Raw genomic sequence first — 16,252 nt, 5'->3', positions numbered from 1 at the left:
ATGGTACAACAGCATATGGCTATGGGGACCTGGTAAAGGGGGGGGGAGGGGGATACAGATTCCTTACATGGACACACTCATGCTAGTGAACTGGAGCAAGTCTAACATTCATCTCAGAGCGATTGATCTTGATCAAGTGCAATGAGCAAATCAAACGGGTAACTCATTTTGATGGCAATGTCAATTTCTCTTTTATCCTTGATTTACTCAAACTACAGAATATTTTGTAAGAACCAGTAGTCCCTGAATTATCATGACCATAATTTTTTTTTTTCACACTTATTTATTTTTCATTCACAATTACCTGATGGAAAGGTTCAATGATTACGTCAGTGCTTTTCTTTTTCTTTTCTTTTTTTTTTTTTGGTCTTAAAAGCACGGAAGTTACTATTAATTATTACATAAAATTTATAATTTGTGTCATTCATTTCTTAGTGTAAGGTTGCTTCTTTTTTTTTTGTCACATCAAATATCTCTATACATGTCAAACTAGTCACTTCCAGCGTTTACATTCATATCCTTATAACAGATCTGTCTCCACTGGCAGATTTTACACATGGATAATGTGTCTGTAAAACATGGTGTATGTCATGAAATGAGAGAGAGAGAGAGAAAGGAGGGATATTTGAGGACTTGGTGTGATTACAATGACATGTGAAATTTGATGTGATTTTGATCCTTTGCTTGATACTCTTAGACAGCTTTGATTGCTAGCATACAATTAGGTAAACAAAGAAAGGAAAAAAAGAATCCCTTTACCTGGCATTGGAGAGAAGGTGAAAAGATAAGTTCCCATGAAAGAAATATTTGTGCAGTAATCACTACTGTATAGGCTATTATTTTCATGTACAGATATTTTCGCAAATGAGGTCAGAGACATTTTCTCAAGATGTTGTTTTCGTGAATTGACACTGACACTATCGAAAATGCACTATTACCCTAGCGCATGGCGACATTTTCACGTGTTGATTAATTCGCGATCCAATTGCAATTCGCAAAATTCGCGAAAATTAAACCCTCACAAATATAACAGCTCATACATTAGCTCGCTCATCTACACAGAGTGACGCAATTGTATGAGACAAAGGCAACCCAAATTCTAGCAAATTGGATGGACAAGGAAGGCGTTCACATGAGACAAACTTAGAAAATGGCAGAATTAACATTTTGATTGATGCCTCTGCTTGGACAGAGACTTGTAGCTCACTGCTTGGTAGGGAAGGAGTAATGGCTCAAAGGTGGCAGGGAGTATCCTTTGTTGTGAACCAGACGGATTAATAATGCTTAGAGCCTTTTGAGTTAATTGCCGTCTGATCTTCGCCTGGATTACGTTATAGAAATAAATCCTGCATACTACAGGTTCCTACAACTCACTGCCTTGCATTCATACCATACGCCAGCTGCTATTATAGAATCTATGCATTTTTGTTTCACTTAATATCTTTCTCTGATTTTTGACACAAGAGAGTAGGACTGTCTCTTAAAAACCACATCATTACTTTTAGCATACAAATCATGCAAAGGCTAGAGTGCATTAGTGGAGATGCAGCACACTCGAGGGTATTTACAATGGTGTAACATTCACTATTGCACGACATTGCGAATACCCGAGAGCGCTCTCCATCTCCAATAACATCCTGAACTTAAACCTGTGCATTATTTGTTTTATAAAATGGTTCTATGAACTATTTTCCATTTCCAAGTACAGGTAAATATCCGTCAGCTACACGTAGAACTTGCTCAAAAGCCAGGATGATTTGAAGAAATGTTCCAAACACACTGAACACGAACTTGGGAATTGTTTACAATAAATAAGTGATTGAGCATGCGCCTGTGACAGATTGAGTGCACTCTGCTAAAATATGCAATTGTGATGTTAGTGAGCATGATTAGAGAAAGCCACAACTGAATGAAGAAAGGTATTATTCAAGTATTGATATCTCTGAGCCATCTTTAGTAATGGTCATTAGTACCTGTCATTAGCAAAACTTATGCCCGCTGGACGTGTTAGGCAAAATGAAAAAACTGGACGTGTTAGGCAAAATGAAAAACTGGTCAAGTGGTTGCTTTCAGTCAATCATTTGATAAGGATACATATCACCACTTTATAAATATCAATAATGTGAATCTTGTAGGGGATAGTTTCTACACCATCTCTGGTCATCTACTCTATTAAACCAAAGTAAATGATTTTATCATAGTGCGAACTTGTATGTGCTTTAAGCAATTAACTATATCAACAACCTGTGTGGACAGGAACACAGTGTTATCACACATATATCTCAAGTATATACCTGAACATGTTGTGACCACATACACAGTTTGCCTTCAGGTACTTTTAGCATCGAGTGAAAAATAGGACAAGTTTATCATATAAACCTCTTAAATACTCTTTTATTAGTGTGCTATCTATACCACCTTGGACGACAAAAGCTGCTCATTCTGTGAATGTCAAAGAGGACACACATAAAAAAGAACGGTAATTGGTGATAATAATCACCATAATACAAGTTCAAACATCATCTGATATCCAGTGTTTCATGGCTGGTACACCTGTCCAGAGAAGTAACAGAATCCCATCATTCTCTATGAGTGGGACTAGGAGATGTCTTGAGACACCCTTGTCTGGGTTTGACACACAATAGCTTTCTGTGACACAGAAGGACCATGTACGTGCTATGCACCCATGGAGCACGGGATGGGGTGGGAACGCTGCACGGGGTGGGAAAGAGGGGCATTCATATGCCCCGCCCTAGTAAGATGAATCCTTCACTGAACTGGTCCTGCTCGGGAACACGGAAGAAGCCCAGCTTGGCGTAGAACTCCAGATGTGCTTCATCGCCCTCTGGGATGGCAGTGTGCACACCCGTTGAACCTGAAATGAAACCCAATTGAATCAAAATGATTATCATCGTCATATTTATTCATGGCAGTGTGTAGGGCATCCGAGGCCTTCCCCCACCCCCGACACACACACACGGAGTAACACACAAATTTGGATACTGGCTCTCACACAGAAAATCAGAAAGCAAAAACATAATGATATATCTCATTTACATTAGATACAAACACTTCTGAATAGAGTAAAGGATGGGCTATGCTCAAATTCCTATTCATTTTTTGAATTTGCAACGTGTATGCCATTTCATGTATGTGTGACTTCAATTCGCCAACGAGAAGAAAGTATAGTATTTCCTAGTTCAACAGGACTTATTTGCCAACATATTTTCTTTTTTAATTTTTGTCAGTTTGTGTTTTACGTTTACGGTTTAGGTTTGCATGTGAGGTAGATGAGGTTTTGTTACACTTTCTGCAGTCTCCTTGCTTGCTACATTCAACCTGTGTGTTTGACAATCCCTCCCCCCACATGATGTCTGGCTGACTGACACCTACCGTTGGACTTGAGGGCAGCCAGCACGCAGGCCAGGAGGTTCTTGATCAGCCCCTGGTCCTCCACCGTGGGCAGGATGTCCACGAAAATGGGGGAAGGGAGGCGTGCGTAGAGAGTGACCGGCATGTCCACCTCTTCCTCATGTAGACTCTTGATCATCTCCTGTAAGAGCATCAGGAAAAAGTCACAAATAGCATGTTTTATGATCATCATCTTTTCATGTTACACTTTAACCAAGATTTGCAATTGGGGGGGGGGGGGGGTGTCCATTTGTCAAAAGGCAGTAATTTCACACAACATGGTAAGCAAAATTGTCTTCAAAACTCTAGACGAGAGCCCATGAGAGATTTCTACATTGTCATACATCTTTTTGGATGGGACAATGTCCACCCTTCGAGCACATTCAAGAACAAATTTTAATTGTTGTTGTTGTCGCTGCACAAAGCTAAATGGTATTTCTTGCAGGGATATTGAAGTTTGTCAAAAAAATCGGAAATCAAAATTTTCAGGTGATTTCGATACATGGAAAAAGCAAAATGTGTATAGACTTGAGGGAAAAAAATCTGAAATCAGATTTAAATCTACACAATATCATGCCTGTTCTTGAAGAGGTGTTGTACCCACATTGCCAAGCCAGCTTCCTTGAAGTGCCCAGGAGATGCAGTAAAGATATCATACTGATATACAAATGATGTAGTATACCTTCATATGCACTCATCTTCATTTTTCTCTAAATAATCTCATGTCATTCTATTTATTCACTAATCTATCTATCCACCTATCTATCTCTTCCTCAATCTATTGATGTATCTATCTTATAGCAAATCAGAGAGTATGGGATTTGGAGGAATAACACCGACAACTTCCCACAGACAAATAATTGTTGCCTCTCAGCTTTCCACACATCTGTGAGACTGCAGCACTCTGTTAACCCGTTGAGGACAAGTCCCGAGCATACTCGGGCAGGTGTTTATGGGAAATGCGTGTTGCGGCAAAATCGGTACATCCTCAGCGGGTTATCCCATTGAGGGCAGTTTGATTTTGCTACAACACGCATTCCCCAGACACCTGCCCGAGTATACTCGGGACTCGTCCTCAAAGGGTTAAAAACAAATATCTGTCCAGCAACTCTGCTCAAAGGGGCAGCAACCCCCCAATGTTAACCTCACAAGCAATACGTGTATCTATTCACCTGTGCCGGAGAGAGATCCTTTGTCTCCTCCACCTGGAGTGGGTACTTGGAATGCAGCTCGGGCATCCAGGCTGCCTGGATCTTATTGCGGAAGACTTTGACGTCCAGGGCGGCCAAGACGTAGCCGATGATGTTCTCCGACTCCTCCACCACGAAGCAGTACTCTGGGCTGAGCGTGAGGAAGTGACCCACGTGTCTGCAACAGGAGCATGAGTGGAAAAACATCTTACAGCCCTCGTTAAAGAGTATCATGCACAACTTCAAGGTCCATTTTGAATAATAATTTGTTTTAAAGTGTTGTAATTCAGTGTGAGGTGTTTGATTTAAATTCATTTTGAACTGTATAATTCCACCTGGGTACTTTTACTTGACAGCAAAAGCGTCCACTGGCAATTTTGGCAAATGTCATATGATGAGCAGTTGATCAATAGCATAGCACGAGACACTGTAAGTGTTGTATAAACTTATCTATTGAATACAAAGGAGATGGACTTGAAAAGTGATATCATGGACTTACTTGTCTCCTATTAGTTGTGGGTATTCATCAAAGCTCTTATCGTTATTGTTGTCTTCTGAATACCGCATAGAGCACACGTTGTAAAGAGCCTCCTACCATGGGAAAACAATGAACACAGAAAAATCATTATTACAACTGACATTAGACAAATAATTTCTGTCTGCAAAATGCCAACTTTCCAAACCGTACCTCTCAGTACAGGTTGTTTCTTTCCATCAAGTGATCAACATTCAAGACTTGACATATGTTCTAATCACTGACAAAAATTTGGTAAGATGTATTCATTTTGTATGGACTCTCTCTTGTCAAGACTATATTTATGCAAAAGTATATTGGAGCAACATATATGACAAAACAATGTGCAGAGTATTTCGATCAACAAGTTTTTACGAAAATATGCCGTTGCCATGGCAACCCATTATGCGATACTAACGAAAAAGGTGTCTTGCACATCTACCTTTGATAGTGGTCACACATGCCAAATTTGGGGTCAATTGCTCAAAAAATGAGAGAGGAGTTCCACCCACAAGATTTTGCAACGGACCGACCGCCCGACGGACCGACCGCCCGACCACCCGCCCGACCGACCGCCCGATCGACCGCCCGGCCACCCGACCTCAGAGTGACTTCTATATACCCCCTACACACTATGTGTGGGTGGAGGTATAATTACACAAAGGATTCCATAAACATCTCATAAATGGTCTCAAAATTTAAACTGCTGATTAAGAATTGCAGAAAAATTCTCTTTCCTCTGGATGCTTCTACCTTTGTTGCCTCATTTCCTTGTGAGAATGTTTCTCAAACTAAATGTCACAGCTGAACCAATAACCACTCCTCAGTAGTGCACTGATGGAAAACCTTCACAAATTACAATGAACATGAATGAATGCAGCAATTCAGCCCCCCTCCCTTTATGCTTTGCCAGTACAGGCTAAATGTGTATACAGTCTACTGCACTTTTGTAGAGCGGGCATTGTATGCTGAGACGGAAAACTGCATGTTCATACCTCATCTTTGGCAAGGTAAGGCCTGATGGTGTAGACTTTGCTACTGACTTGTCGGGGCATCTGGCGAATGAAGAGGTCCCCTGCACTGTCCAGAGGTAACATGCGCTGCAGACAGAGAGGTGGGGGAAGGAAGGGATGGAACACATTATGCATGATTACGTACATTGTGCATGGTTCTGTTTTTGACAAGATTTTACTTCTAAGAGAGGCTTTCTGTCTAAACTTCCTGTGAAAACATCTCCTCCATGGCATCCGGAATGAGAGGCACATATTTTGTTAGACTGGTTACATAGGGCTCTTAGAACTTTAGTGAAGCTTGAAGAGCATTTTTGTTCATATTTTGTCCACATTCGAATGGGGTAAGACATGCTAAATTGAAGTATCATCACCAGTGTCCAAGAAGATTTCATTTCTTGTTTTCAATCAAGCGTAAACCCTCCTTTGGTACAAAGGATTCAAGTGGATGACTTTTACATCACAAAAGTGGAAACCTCAAACACAATTCACAGACAACTGGATGATTGAGCAGATGGATTCCAAACGGTGGAAGATAAATTTGGAACCCTTCTGAGAACTATATTTTGGCTTTGAAGAAGTGAAGTACTGGAAAGCAAACTTACGTGAAATTCACCAGTCAGGCCCCCTCTGAACAGCCACGGCTCTTTGTCACCACTCAAGAAGGCTTCTTTGTGATTTTTGGAACACCCTGTACAATACGAGAGATTGACCATTTCATTCTTTAGCACACATGACACATCTGGCATGATATGTGTTCGAAAGTGCACCTAGCGGATCAGAATTGAGGTGGTGGTGGAATAGTGGGGTTCGTGTGATCAATTGAAAACACAAAGACTTGGAGAGACAGATAAAGCGTGAAGATAAGGACGAGAAAGACCCACAAGGCACTGTTTAGTTAGTGTTTCACAGAAACCCAAGGAGTTGAGAGTGTACGTATGGCTCAGGGAATTGTGGCACAGTTTCAACTGATAGTCTAAGTGTAGCAAGCCCATTTACTGAGATATTCTTGTCTTTTGCTTCTAATCTAATCCTACACTGCATTCAAGACAAGAGCCTGGAAATGGAAAGCAGACTGTAAAGACTGCTAAGTATTCTTGTTTTTACCCTACATCAAACTAGAAAGTACAGCACTTATTCTCACATGCACGATGATATCCCCTTTGAGACAGATACTCTCTTGTTTGTGTTAATTTGATTTATCGGTTTCCTCACATGTGATGGAGGACGGGGGGAAAAATACTAGCTTGAGCATAAGTCTCCCTACAGAAGCTATTAAGTTTTGACACATTCATCAACAAGTCCCAAAAATGGAGATAGTATCCTAATGAAATTGCCTTCAAAAATATAAGCTAACTTTATTCATTTTATAAGAACAGGAGATAATATGCTATCATCTGATCTAAAGTAACATAAAAGGAAAGTCAAGATAGAAAACATCTTCTGAAAATGATGAGGGGAATGCAAGATGGATATATTAAGGCTACAGACGGAATAGTAGATGAATTGACAAGGGATAGATAGATGGAATAGTGGATGAATGGACAAGGGATAGATAGATGGCATAGTGGATGAACAGACAAGGGATGGATAGATGGCATAGTGGATGAATAGACAAGGGATAGATAGATGGAATAGTGGATGAATCAACAAGAGATGGATGGATGGATGGGAGTAGTGAATGAAAAGACAAGGGATGGACAGATGGAATGGAGGATGAATAGACAAGGGATGGACAAATGGAATGGAGGATGAATAGACAAGGGATGGATAGATGGAATGGAGGATGAATAGACAAGGGATGGATAGATGGAATGGAGGATGAATAGACAAGGGATGGATAGATGGAATGGAGGATGAATAGACAAGGGATGGATAGATGGAGTAATGAATGAATAGACAAGGGATGGATATAGTGGGGCGAATGAACAGAGAGTGGATAAATGACGACAGAGACGAGACACATGCAAACAGCATAATGCATACAGACAGATATAGAAGGATGGATGTATGTATCAATGAAGCAGATAGACAGATGGACCAATATTGAGAGATAAATAGTTAAATGGATCTACATAGATTCACACACACACAAAGGTAAGTAGATATCAGATGAGAGACAGACAGATAGATGGACAAAAAGAAAGAAAGACAGAGCAATGGGAATAGTGAGAGATATCATGGGAAGAATTGCGAATAAAGTCAAGCGAAACAGATCATAGATTAAGGTAAGCGTCAGGGAGACACACACAAACAATGAAAGCAGATTCCAGCACACACAACCACAAATAATTTCTGAGGACCCTTTTTACATTAGCAGTGCCTTCTACGCAGCAATTTGTATGCTGCTCAACTTTCACAACACCGCCGAAAGCCCCCCAAAACCAACCAAAGACCAAATCTGTCAATACATGGGCAAAACACTTTTATGAATTATTCATGCACATCTCCAAAGAAGCACATCATGTCATTGCTGTGTTGGCTTCGCTTTCATGCAGCTATAATTGTGGTCTTGTGGTGTTTTGCCAGAAGCCGCAGACAGAGGGTCTTCTACGAACCTCTCTCCAACTCGTAGAACCTCAACCCTCTGCAGCATGCCTGAGACAGGACATTAACCCTACTCAGGCAATGATTTCTGATAAGGGGGGGGGGGGGGGCTTGAATTGCCCATTTACAAGGATCAATACCTCAAAACAGCTGACAACTGCTGTCATATTATCTTAAAAACATGAAGTTTGTGATATCTCTGTCACTGAGCCGTCAGTGCACGTTTGGTTGCATTTTCATTGCTGAAGGGGTATGCACTTCACGTCACGTTGGTAACATTTTTCCACGGTGTGTTGCCATGAGTTGTGACTGCAAGACACAAACCCTTGAAGTATGTCTGCAAGACACAAACCCTTACACACTTGTGCATTTAGGATGGTATCACCCAAGGTGCTCTTTCACAAAGTGACTATGGCCACCCTCAGAAACCACCTCCCTGGGCTTTTCCCTGGGCCCATTTGTACAGAATGTAGGAGCACAGTACTGCCTCTCTTACACCATTTGCACATCCATGCTGAAGACCCATGTGGCCATAAACTTGCCTTGTTAAACCCAACTACTGCAAATGCTGCAAGTCCTCTGGATCTACATCTCAATAAGTCACATGAAATGCTGAAACCAACTGTCAATGTTACTACACAATTCTTAATATGGGAATGACTTTCAGGAAGTGCTATGGAGTGGCTCAGGCTGTAGTGTTTTGCCAGAGTGGCATCATTCAGATTTGCATTCAGCACGGGTCTTCGAAATAGGGTAAAACCATCATAAAGCATTTGGCGGACAGTAAAGCACAGTCAGGCCCAAAATCTGACTTTGGCACCCAGACTACCAAGACAAGACATAGATTGGAGGTCGAGGTCTTACCTTGTGACCGAGTCACAAGTCATGCACACACAAACCACACTTTACTTTTCCTCAAGAATAGCACAAAGAGCATACAGTGCAATGAAAAAAGTGCTGGAACGGTGAAGTGGTCCATCATAAACACATGCTCTGGAGGATGACTGGACAATGCTGACCCCTTGTGGTTTGCCCCCAGTGACCATCACTAGTCTGCAAATAGTCTCAGTGTGGCACACAAATGAATAGATGGTCTTCCCAGATTGTTGATAGTGAAGATGCAAGTACCTATTCTTCACTTCTGAACAGGGTATGAGCAAAAGTTGATATTTCAGTTTCATCTGAGAAGCAAGGAGAAGGGGCTCGGAAAATTGCAGTTGGGACTGACATGCTGATAAAAACAAACAAACAAACAAACAAAACTCTATAGCATTGGCAGCATTTCTGAGGATGAGTTACCTTTCACAGAGAAAGTGGCATCCAAGTAATCTACTATATATCAGACACTATCCCACACTGGCAGCTTACTATCTGACTGATGAGAATCAATCAATCGCATCAAGCATCACCGGAGTACTTGTGGTCATTCAGACAGTAGGTAGACTGTAAAGAGTATCACACAAATGTCTCACTAAACTCGAAACAAGATATACTCTGAAAGAGAAAGATGGAGAGATACTGGGAGATACAGACAGACAAACAGACAGACAGAGAGGAAGACAGACAAAGAGAGGGGGAGCCAAAACAAAGTAGACACACAAACTGTCACAGACAGACACTTCGATAAGAAGATACAAGGAGCACAGCTGGTTGTGGAACCACCGTCAACAATACAGTACATGGGGTGAAATACTCAAAGAGGCCAAGTTGAAGGTCTGCACACACAAAAGCATGGATTCTAGAACATCCATTCCCATACTGAAACAAACACAGGAAGCAGACCTAGTTTGGCAAAGAAATTAGATAAAATAATGGCACATGGCGGATATTCTGAAATAACAAGATGTGCTGAGGGGTGAAAAAAAGGAAGGAAAGGCAATGCAGGGAATAGGGAACAGGGGTCTGGAGAGGGGGAGAGAGAGAGGGAGAGGTGAAAATGAGGAAAGAATGGTGCCTATGATGTAACAGGTGCTAATGATCACTACAGTTCACTAAGACAGAGCTACAGCAAGAATATTGTGACGACGAGGTAAAAATGAGAACAGCTACAGAGTGCATGAACGCAAGGTAGGGAGATCTAAGTGTACAGGATGGACACATGAAGGAAGGTCTGGAGTACATGTCATATAATGTTCAAAATTATTGAACCACTTGTAAAATAAAAATAAAATAAAAATCTGTGAGCGTAATAGCTGTTTCTTGTAATATACACAATTGTTTGAGAGTATTACATGTTTAAACAGCAAAGAAAGAATCAAACTCTCAAAATTATAAATATTTAAACAAACAAAAGGGATTGACTACATTGTGCGTAGTCAGATTTCAGTTTCATAATAGGCATCTTCAATTCAACATGTCTAACTATAGTAAAGAGATGGTTATATTGTTACAGTTTCATATACAGGGATCAATACATGAACAAAAAATATAATAATAATAATAATAATATGTAATTGGAGCACTGCAAGGCATTATATCCCACATCATCCGCAGTATTAAATCAGCAACCTGATTTAAGCTGTTACAACCAGAGTGAACCGCCCTGAACCGGTTCAATCCTGCCAATCCTAGAGGGTGTTCTGGCTGACAGATTCCGCTGGGATGAACACAAGTCACAATCAGAGCAACATTTGCAAGATGCTTCAAAATGTTGGCTTGCAAAATCAATCAATCTGATCACATTTTTTTTTTTTTTTTTTTTCTGGGGGTGAGGGAAAGGGGGATAAGCATACATTTTTGTTTTCTTTCTAAAATATCTAACCACAGAATATGATTGATTGAACAGAAAATATGCCAGATTTCCTAAATGATCTGATAATCACAACACTCAGGGAATATAAATGGAAATAATGTCATTTCTGGCAAGGTTTTGTTAGTCTTTCTAAATCTTTACACCAGTTCAAATAGTTACCACTTATCAGAAAGTTCTTTCTGCTTGTCACTCCATTATAAGTACCTTATGTATTGGGGTCAAAATCAAGTGACACTAACATACAATAAACAAATTAACTTAAAAAGAAAACATCAAATTCCAAATTTGTTTGTGTCAAAAAAAAACTCAACTGTGTTTGATTGATTTTTTCTAAGCCAACCCTTTGGAGCATATGATGCATCGACCAATGAGCACTTTGACTGGTTTGTAAAAGTGGATAAATCAATAAAATCCTGCCATGTTCACTGCCTCATCATAGCATCAGATTACCACTGATTTACAATCACACACAATCACATTTTTTCTATCCAATTAACAGCAACAGGTGTAAGGAGAATAGATACATCTTCTCTAAAGTTGATTATTGTTTGTGTGTACGTCTGTCTGTGTCACACCAAACCTGTCAAGTCAACAGACGAAAGCTGATAGCTGCTGACTGAACAAAATCATCTGAAATTCAGCAACACGCTACATACAGGCAGTAAACAGGGAGGACAAAGGAAAATTCCTTTTTATTTTTCTTCTTCTTCTTCTTCTGGTTGAAGAAAGCCACAAGATGTCAATATGCATACATCGATGAAACATTCTTAGGATTTCAATGATTTTTATTTAGACATTTCTGATTTTTGCTTTCACTGGCACAGGCTAAAAATCTACGGGAGATTTTGAGGCGATAATGTAGTTTTGGTAATCTCAGAAAAAAAAATGTCGACCAGAATGTCAAACATAAAAAGTGCCTCTGTCGTTCTAAAGTCAGATAAACCTAACATATCTGAGGACAGTGAAATGTGGTGAGAGAAATGATATCCTCTTACTAGGTGATGCAGGCATATTTAGGCACATGACTTGTGACTTTCTCCATGTCAGAGGGGGCTCATGAGCACGACGGGAATGCATTACTGCGGTCATTGAGTCCAGTGAAGAAGACTGGTTAGACGGAGGATACACAAAGCATGGACATGAACTAATAAAAGCCTGGTGGGCACGACGAAGCTCATGTCACTTGGGTTCATCATTAACACTTTTTAATCTACGTGGCATAGGTAAACAAATTTCGTCTATAGAATCTTTTTATGGCAACCTCAACATATCAATGTCCGTGTTTGCAAAAATGAGATGCACGTCCATCAATCTGATTTGCATATCTGCATGACAATTCCCAAGATTTTGCAGACAAAAAGGAATAATGGAAAATGAGAATGTTTTTGGAAAACTTCAAAACCAGACCAGTATCATTGCGACATGGGAGAATTAATGTGGCTTGGCCTCTACCCACAGCTAATGCACGAAATTATAGTAGATTAGCAGGTTAGACACTATAACGGTATTGCCAAATTACGGGTGTGCTATTTGCAAATCTATCACCAAAATGGTTATCTAGGTCAGTCATAGAATCATTTTCAGGTTGAGCGAGAAAAAGACAGTGTCAGCCTTCCCTTTGATAGAGGCAAAACCGGTGACAATTCTCCTTGTGCCCTGAACCTGGTCAGTGGTTTTGAAGCCTTACAAAAATAAGGAGTGGAGAGGAATTTTCGTCCGAGACTCCGGCTTGCGGAAAACGTTCGTCTTGCTCCGAACCTGTGAGGGGGGTGTTCTCTTTCCCCTAGAGAGAGGCAGAATTAATGAACACTCTTTGAAATAGTCGGACGCTAGGGCGATCCGTTCAGTCAGTGCTGGCATAAGGAATGGATCAATTCATCTCTACTACTCCTGTGCTACTCGGGCAGAGTAGTTTCCTTACTATTTAAAACAAGCAGAGCAGAAACAACTCGTTGCTATGGTGAAGCTCCTGCAACCAATCAAGCCATCACAAGTCTTCTGTTACTCTTCTTTAGATATATATATAGGAGCCTATGCGTGACTTGACAGAGCTGCAGCCTGGACTCGTATGAATGGTTTCGATGCATGCCCGAACTCTGCACTGCATCAATGTTTGGCGGCCACATTTCGGCAGCATGTGGATTAAAGATCAACAAAGCCCGCTACTCCGCAGCAACCATATCAAGTTAACCCTTTTGGCAAGGAGGAGGGGGGAATGGAATGTTGCCCGATGCACAGACTTGGCAGCGTACCCTATGAGACAGCACTGACATGAAAAAAAAATCACCCACACGTCTGATATGAAATGTGCACATCAAAAATGGCTTAGAGCTATATCACCTGTCCACAGACATTGCAGGAAAATGGAGCAAAACCGTGGGAACTCTCTGCAGATTTGGTTTGCGAATCAGATTAATTACTGTATAGATTATTTCATTTCTTTTTTCCTGTTAATGGTCCAGGTAAGCTATTCCCGGGACATCATGGGTTTGATGGCTAGGTTGCAGATAAAGATTTGAATTGGTTAGACAAATTAAAGAAGAAAACAAAGCTAACAAAGATATTGACTATACTTGAATGAAAAAAATAATAATATGCCAATGATGAAGTCAGTAACATGTGCTTCAGGGATATAGGAATGACAGTATAAAGTGCTCATTTGTCTTGCATTTGCTGCTGGAGAAATACAAACTGCCACCTTTTCTGCAGCAGATGTGCCATTTAGTGTAAAAGCTGATATTTTCATGAGGGTGTAATTTTTGTGACTTTCGTAAATCACAGGCTGGCCACAAATCTAACAGCACACAAAAATATTGCCATGTACAGTACAGTAAAGTTGGCAGAGTGAATGGTAATGTCAGTGTCAAATTCCAAAAGGAAAAAAAAAAAATCTCCCAAAAATGTCTGTGACCTCCTCATTCATCGAAAATATCTGTACATGAAAATAACAGCTTTTACATTATGGAATGTAAACAATTAACACTCTTGTGACGAATCACTGTGAATACGACTGGTTCATCCCAAGAATCTTGCCACGCCTGTTGTGAACAATATCAGCAGCATCAGAATTAAATTTGCAAGACTCAACGCAGATGCACAGCACAATCGCTGAGAGCTGTCTGGAGTGATGCAGACGAGAGACCGCGCAATGAGATGAAAAACCAGCAACGCTGGTGCTGCTGCTGATGATCAACAGCCTTCAGCAACTTTCATTTTGTTCTTGTCTGTCAAACCCATTAATCATCACCCAGACTGAGGCCTGCAAACAGATGTGCATAGGCTATGCAATCAACTGCATGAGAAGTATTTTGCAAGGAAGGTGATATCAGCAAATTGAAGAATGACATCGGATTGATATGCAAATAATATGGACCTCATTTCCAAGATGCCATGTGTTGTGTAGTTTCCTTTGAGAAAAAACAAAACCAAAAATCAAAAACATGGCCCTTTGATTTCTTGCAAGTATGTCTTTCATTTTTTTGTGCGGACCTCTTCTTTTTTGCTTTCTTTCATTTTTTAGAATTTTCTTTATTTATTCATTTTTATTATTATCATTATCATTTTTCATTTATCTATTTATTCATATTTATTTATTCCTTTTTTTTTGGGGGGGGGGAATTTTTAAATTCACCTTTTTTGCCTTGCCGAGTCTCCTCCACAGCTTGCTAGGATCTAAAACCGGAAGCACTGTTCACTCTGGTTCCAACATAGCCTTGCTGCTTGCAGCAAGCTTGCAGCAGCGTAAAGTCAGAGAGGCTTCAGCGCAGCCCCAGACCCAGCAATCTACTCACCAAACTCTGCACAACCCAGAAGTTTTAATGATGATGCAGTCATATTAAGGTGGGTCGCATCGCTTCAAAAATACAGAGCATCTACGCACAGCTTTAATGCAGCATTCATTCTTGGTGGCCAGAAATGCATCCCTCATATCAAAGCCCTGTGAATTCACTGCACACACAGCATATATCAACTTTTCTTTGGTGTTCTAAAACACTTCTTAAAATGGTCAGTGAAAAAAACCAAAAATCGATCTTCCATTTTGTTTGTCTCAATAAATTTGTTCAGTAGACATGCAACATTCAGATTTTACCCACAGAGTACTCAGCAACTTCTGCCAACTCATTTTTTTTTTTTTTTCTGCTGAGCAAGTTCATTTGATGGGCTGTAGCAGACAAAGGTTCACACATTGTCATTTTCAAGAGATTGGCATGTAAGTGATAGCAGCACTGAAGTACAAAAGCGAACAGGCATTTTCAATGAGGGATGCATCTCAAACCTCCTCTCGCGTTCGCACTACAGCTGCGCAGCACTTGGCATATAATGTGAACAAATGATAACATAAAGGTAATAGAGTGAAGGCTGCCCTCTGTTGTTCGTACATGTGTAGAAGGTGTCCAAGTAGTCGCAGCCCATCTCCACCAACAGTCCCAATGCTGTAATTTTCAGACATAGGTTTATAAGAGAACACAAACAAAATGGGAGAAAATGAGAGAAAAAAAGGAGAGCATTAGTGCTGCCTGCAAAGTACAGTAACCACACGCTGCGAGGGGAAACATAAAAAAGAGAATTAAATGTTATCGCAATAAAGCGCAAGTTAGGAGAAAAATGGTGCAAGAACAACCCTTTATAGTTGATGGTTAAGGGATACATTCATAAAACAACATTTACAGTGCAATGTACCTCAAGTTATACACAGCATGTACCATTTCAGGAATCGCATTCTTCTTCAATAATCAAGTTACAGCCTTTTCTGTGAACATTTCTTATTGCATTGATGCTATTCATTCAACAACAAAAAAATCAATAAAGGAAATACTTTTAAGCAGCA

General features: G+C 40.3%; 1 protein-coding gene across 2 annotated transcripts in view; it reads right to left on the bottom strand.

Moving 5' to 3' along the window:
- Positions 1-2,033: 2,033 nt before the first annotated feature.
- LOC139708890 (protein O-GlcNAcase-like) overlaps positions 2,034-16,252 on the bottom strand; it is a 39,034-nt gene continuing 24,815 nt past the window's right edge. The window contains exons 10-16 of one of the 2 annotated variants that reach the window (XM_071620852.1): positions 15,804-15,857; positions 6,731-6,816; positions 6,111-6,215; positions 5,101-5,192; positions 4,584-4,779; positions 3,394-3,553; positions 2,034-2,875 (exon numbers count right to left, since the gene is read on the bottom strand). In XM_071620852.1, the coding sequence (XP_071476953.1) occupies positions 2,739-2,875; positions 3,394-3,553; positions 4,584-4,779; positions 5,101-5,192; positions 6,111-6,215; positions 6,731-6,816; positions 15,804-15,857 (830 nt within the window). In that variant the 3' untranslated portion in view covers positions 2,034-2,738. The remainder of the gene's footprint in view (positions 2,876-3,393; positions 3,554-4,583; positions 4,780-5,100; positions 5,193-6,110; positions 6,216-6,730; positions 6,817-15,803; positions 15,858-16,252) is intronic. The other variant, XM_071620853.1, reaches the window with a different exon arrangement.

Source organism: Diadema antillarum, unplaced genomic scaffold (assembly GCF_040938485.1).
Source record: "Diadema antillarum isolate AM-2024a unplaced genomic scaffold, OU_Dant_1.0 seq00001384_RagTag, whole genome shotgun sequence".
Taxonomy (NCBI): Eukaryota; Metazoa; Echinodermata; class Echinoidea; order Diadematoida; family Diadematidae; genus Diadema; species Diadema antillarum.
The sequence above is the reverse complement of the archived record's forward strand: the minus strand, read 5'-3'. Positions and strand labels throughout refer to the sequence as shown.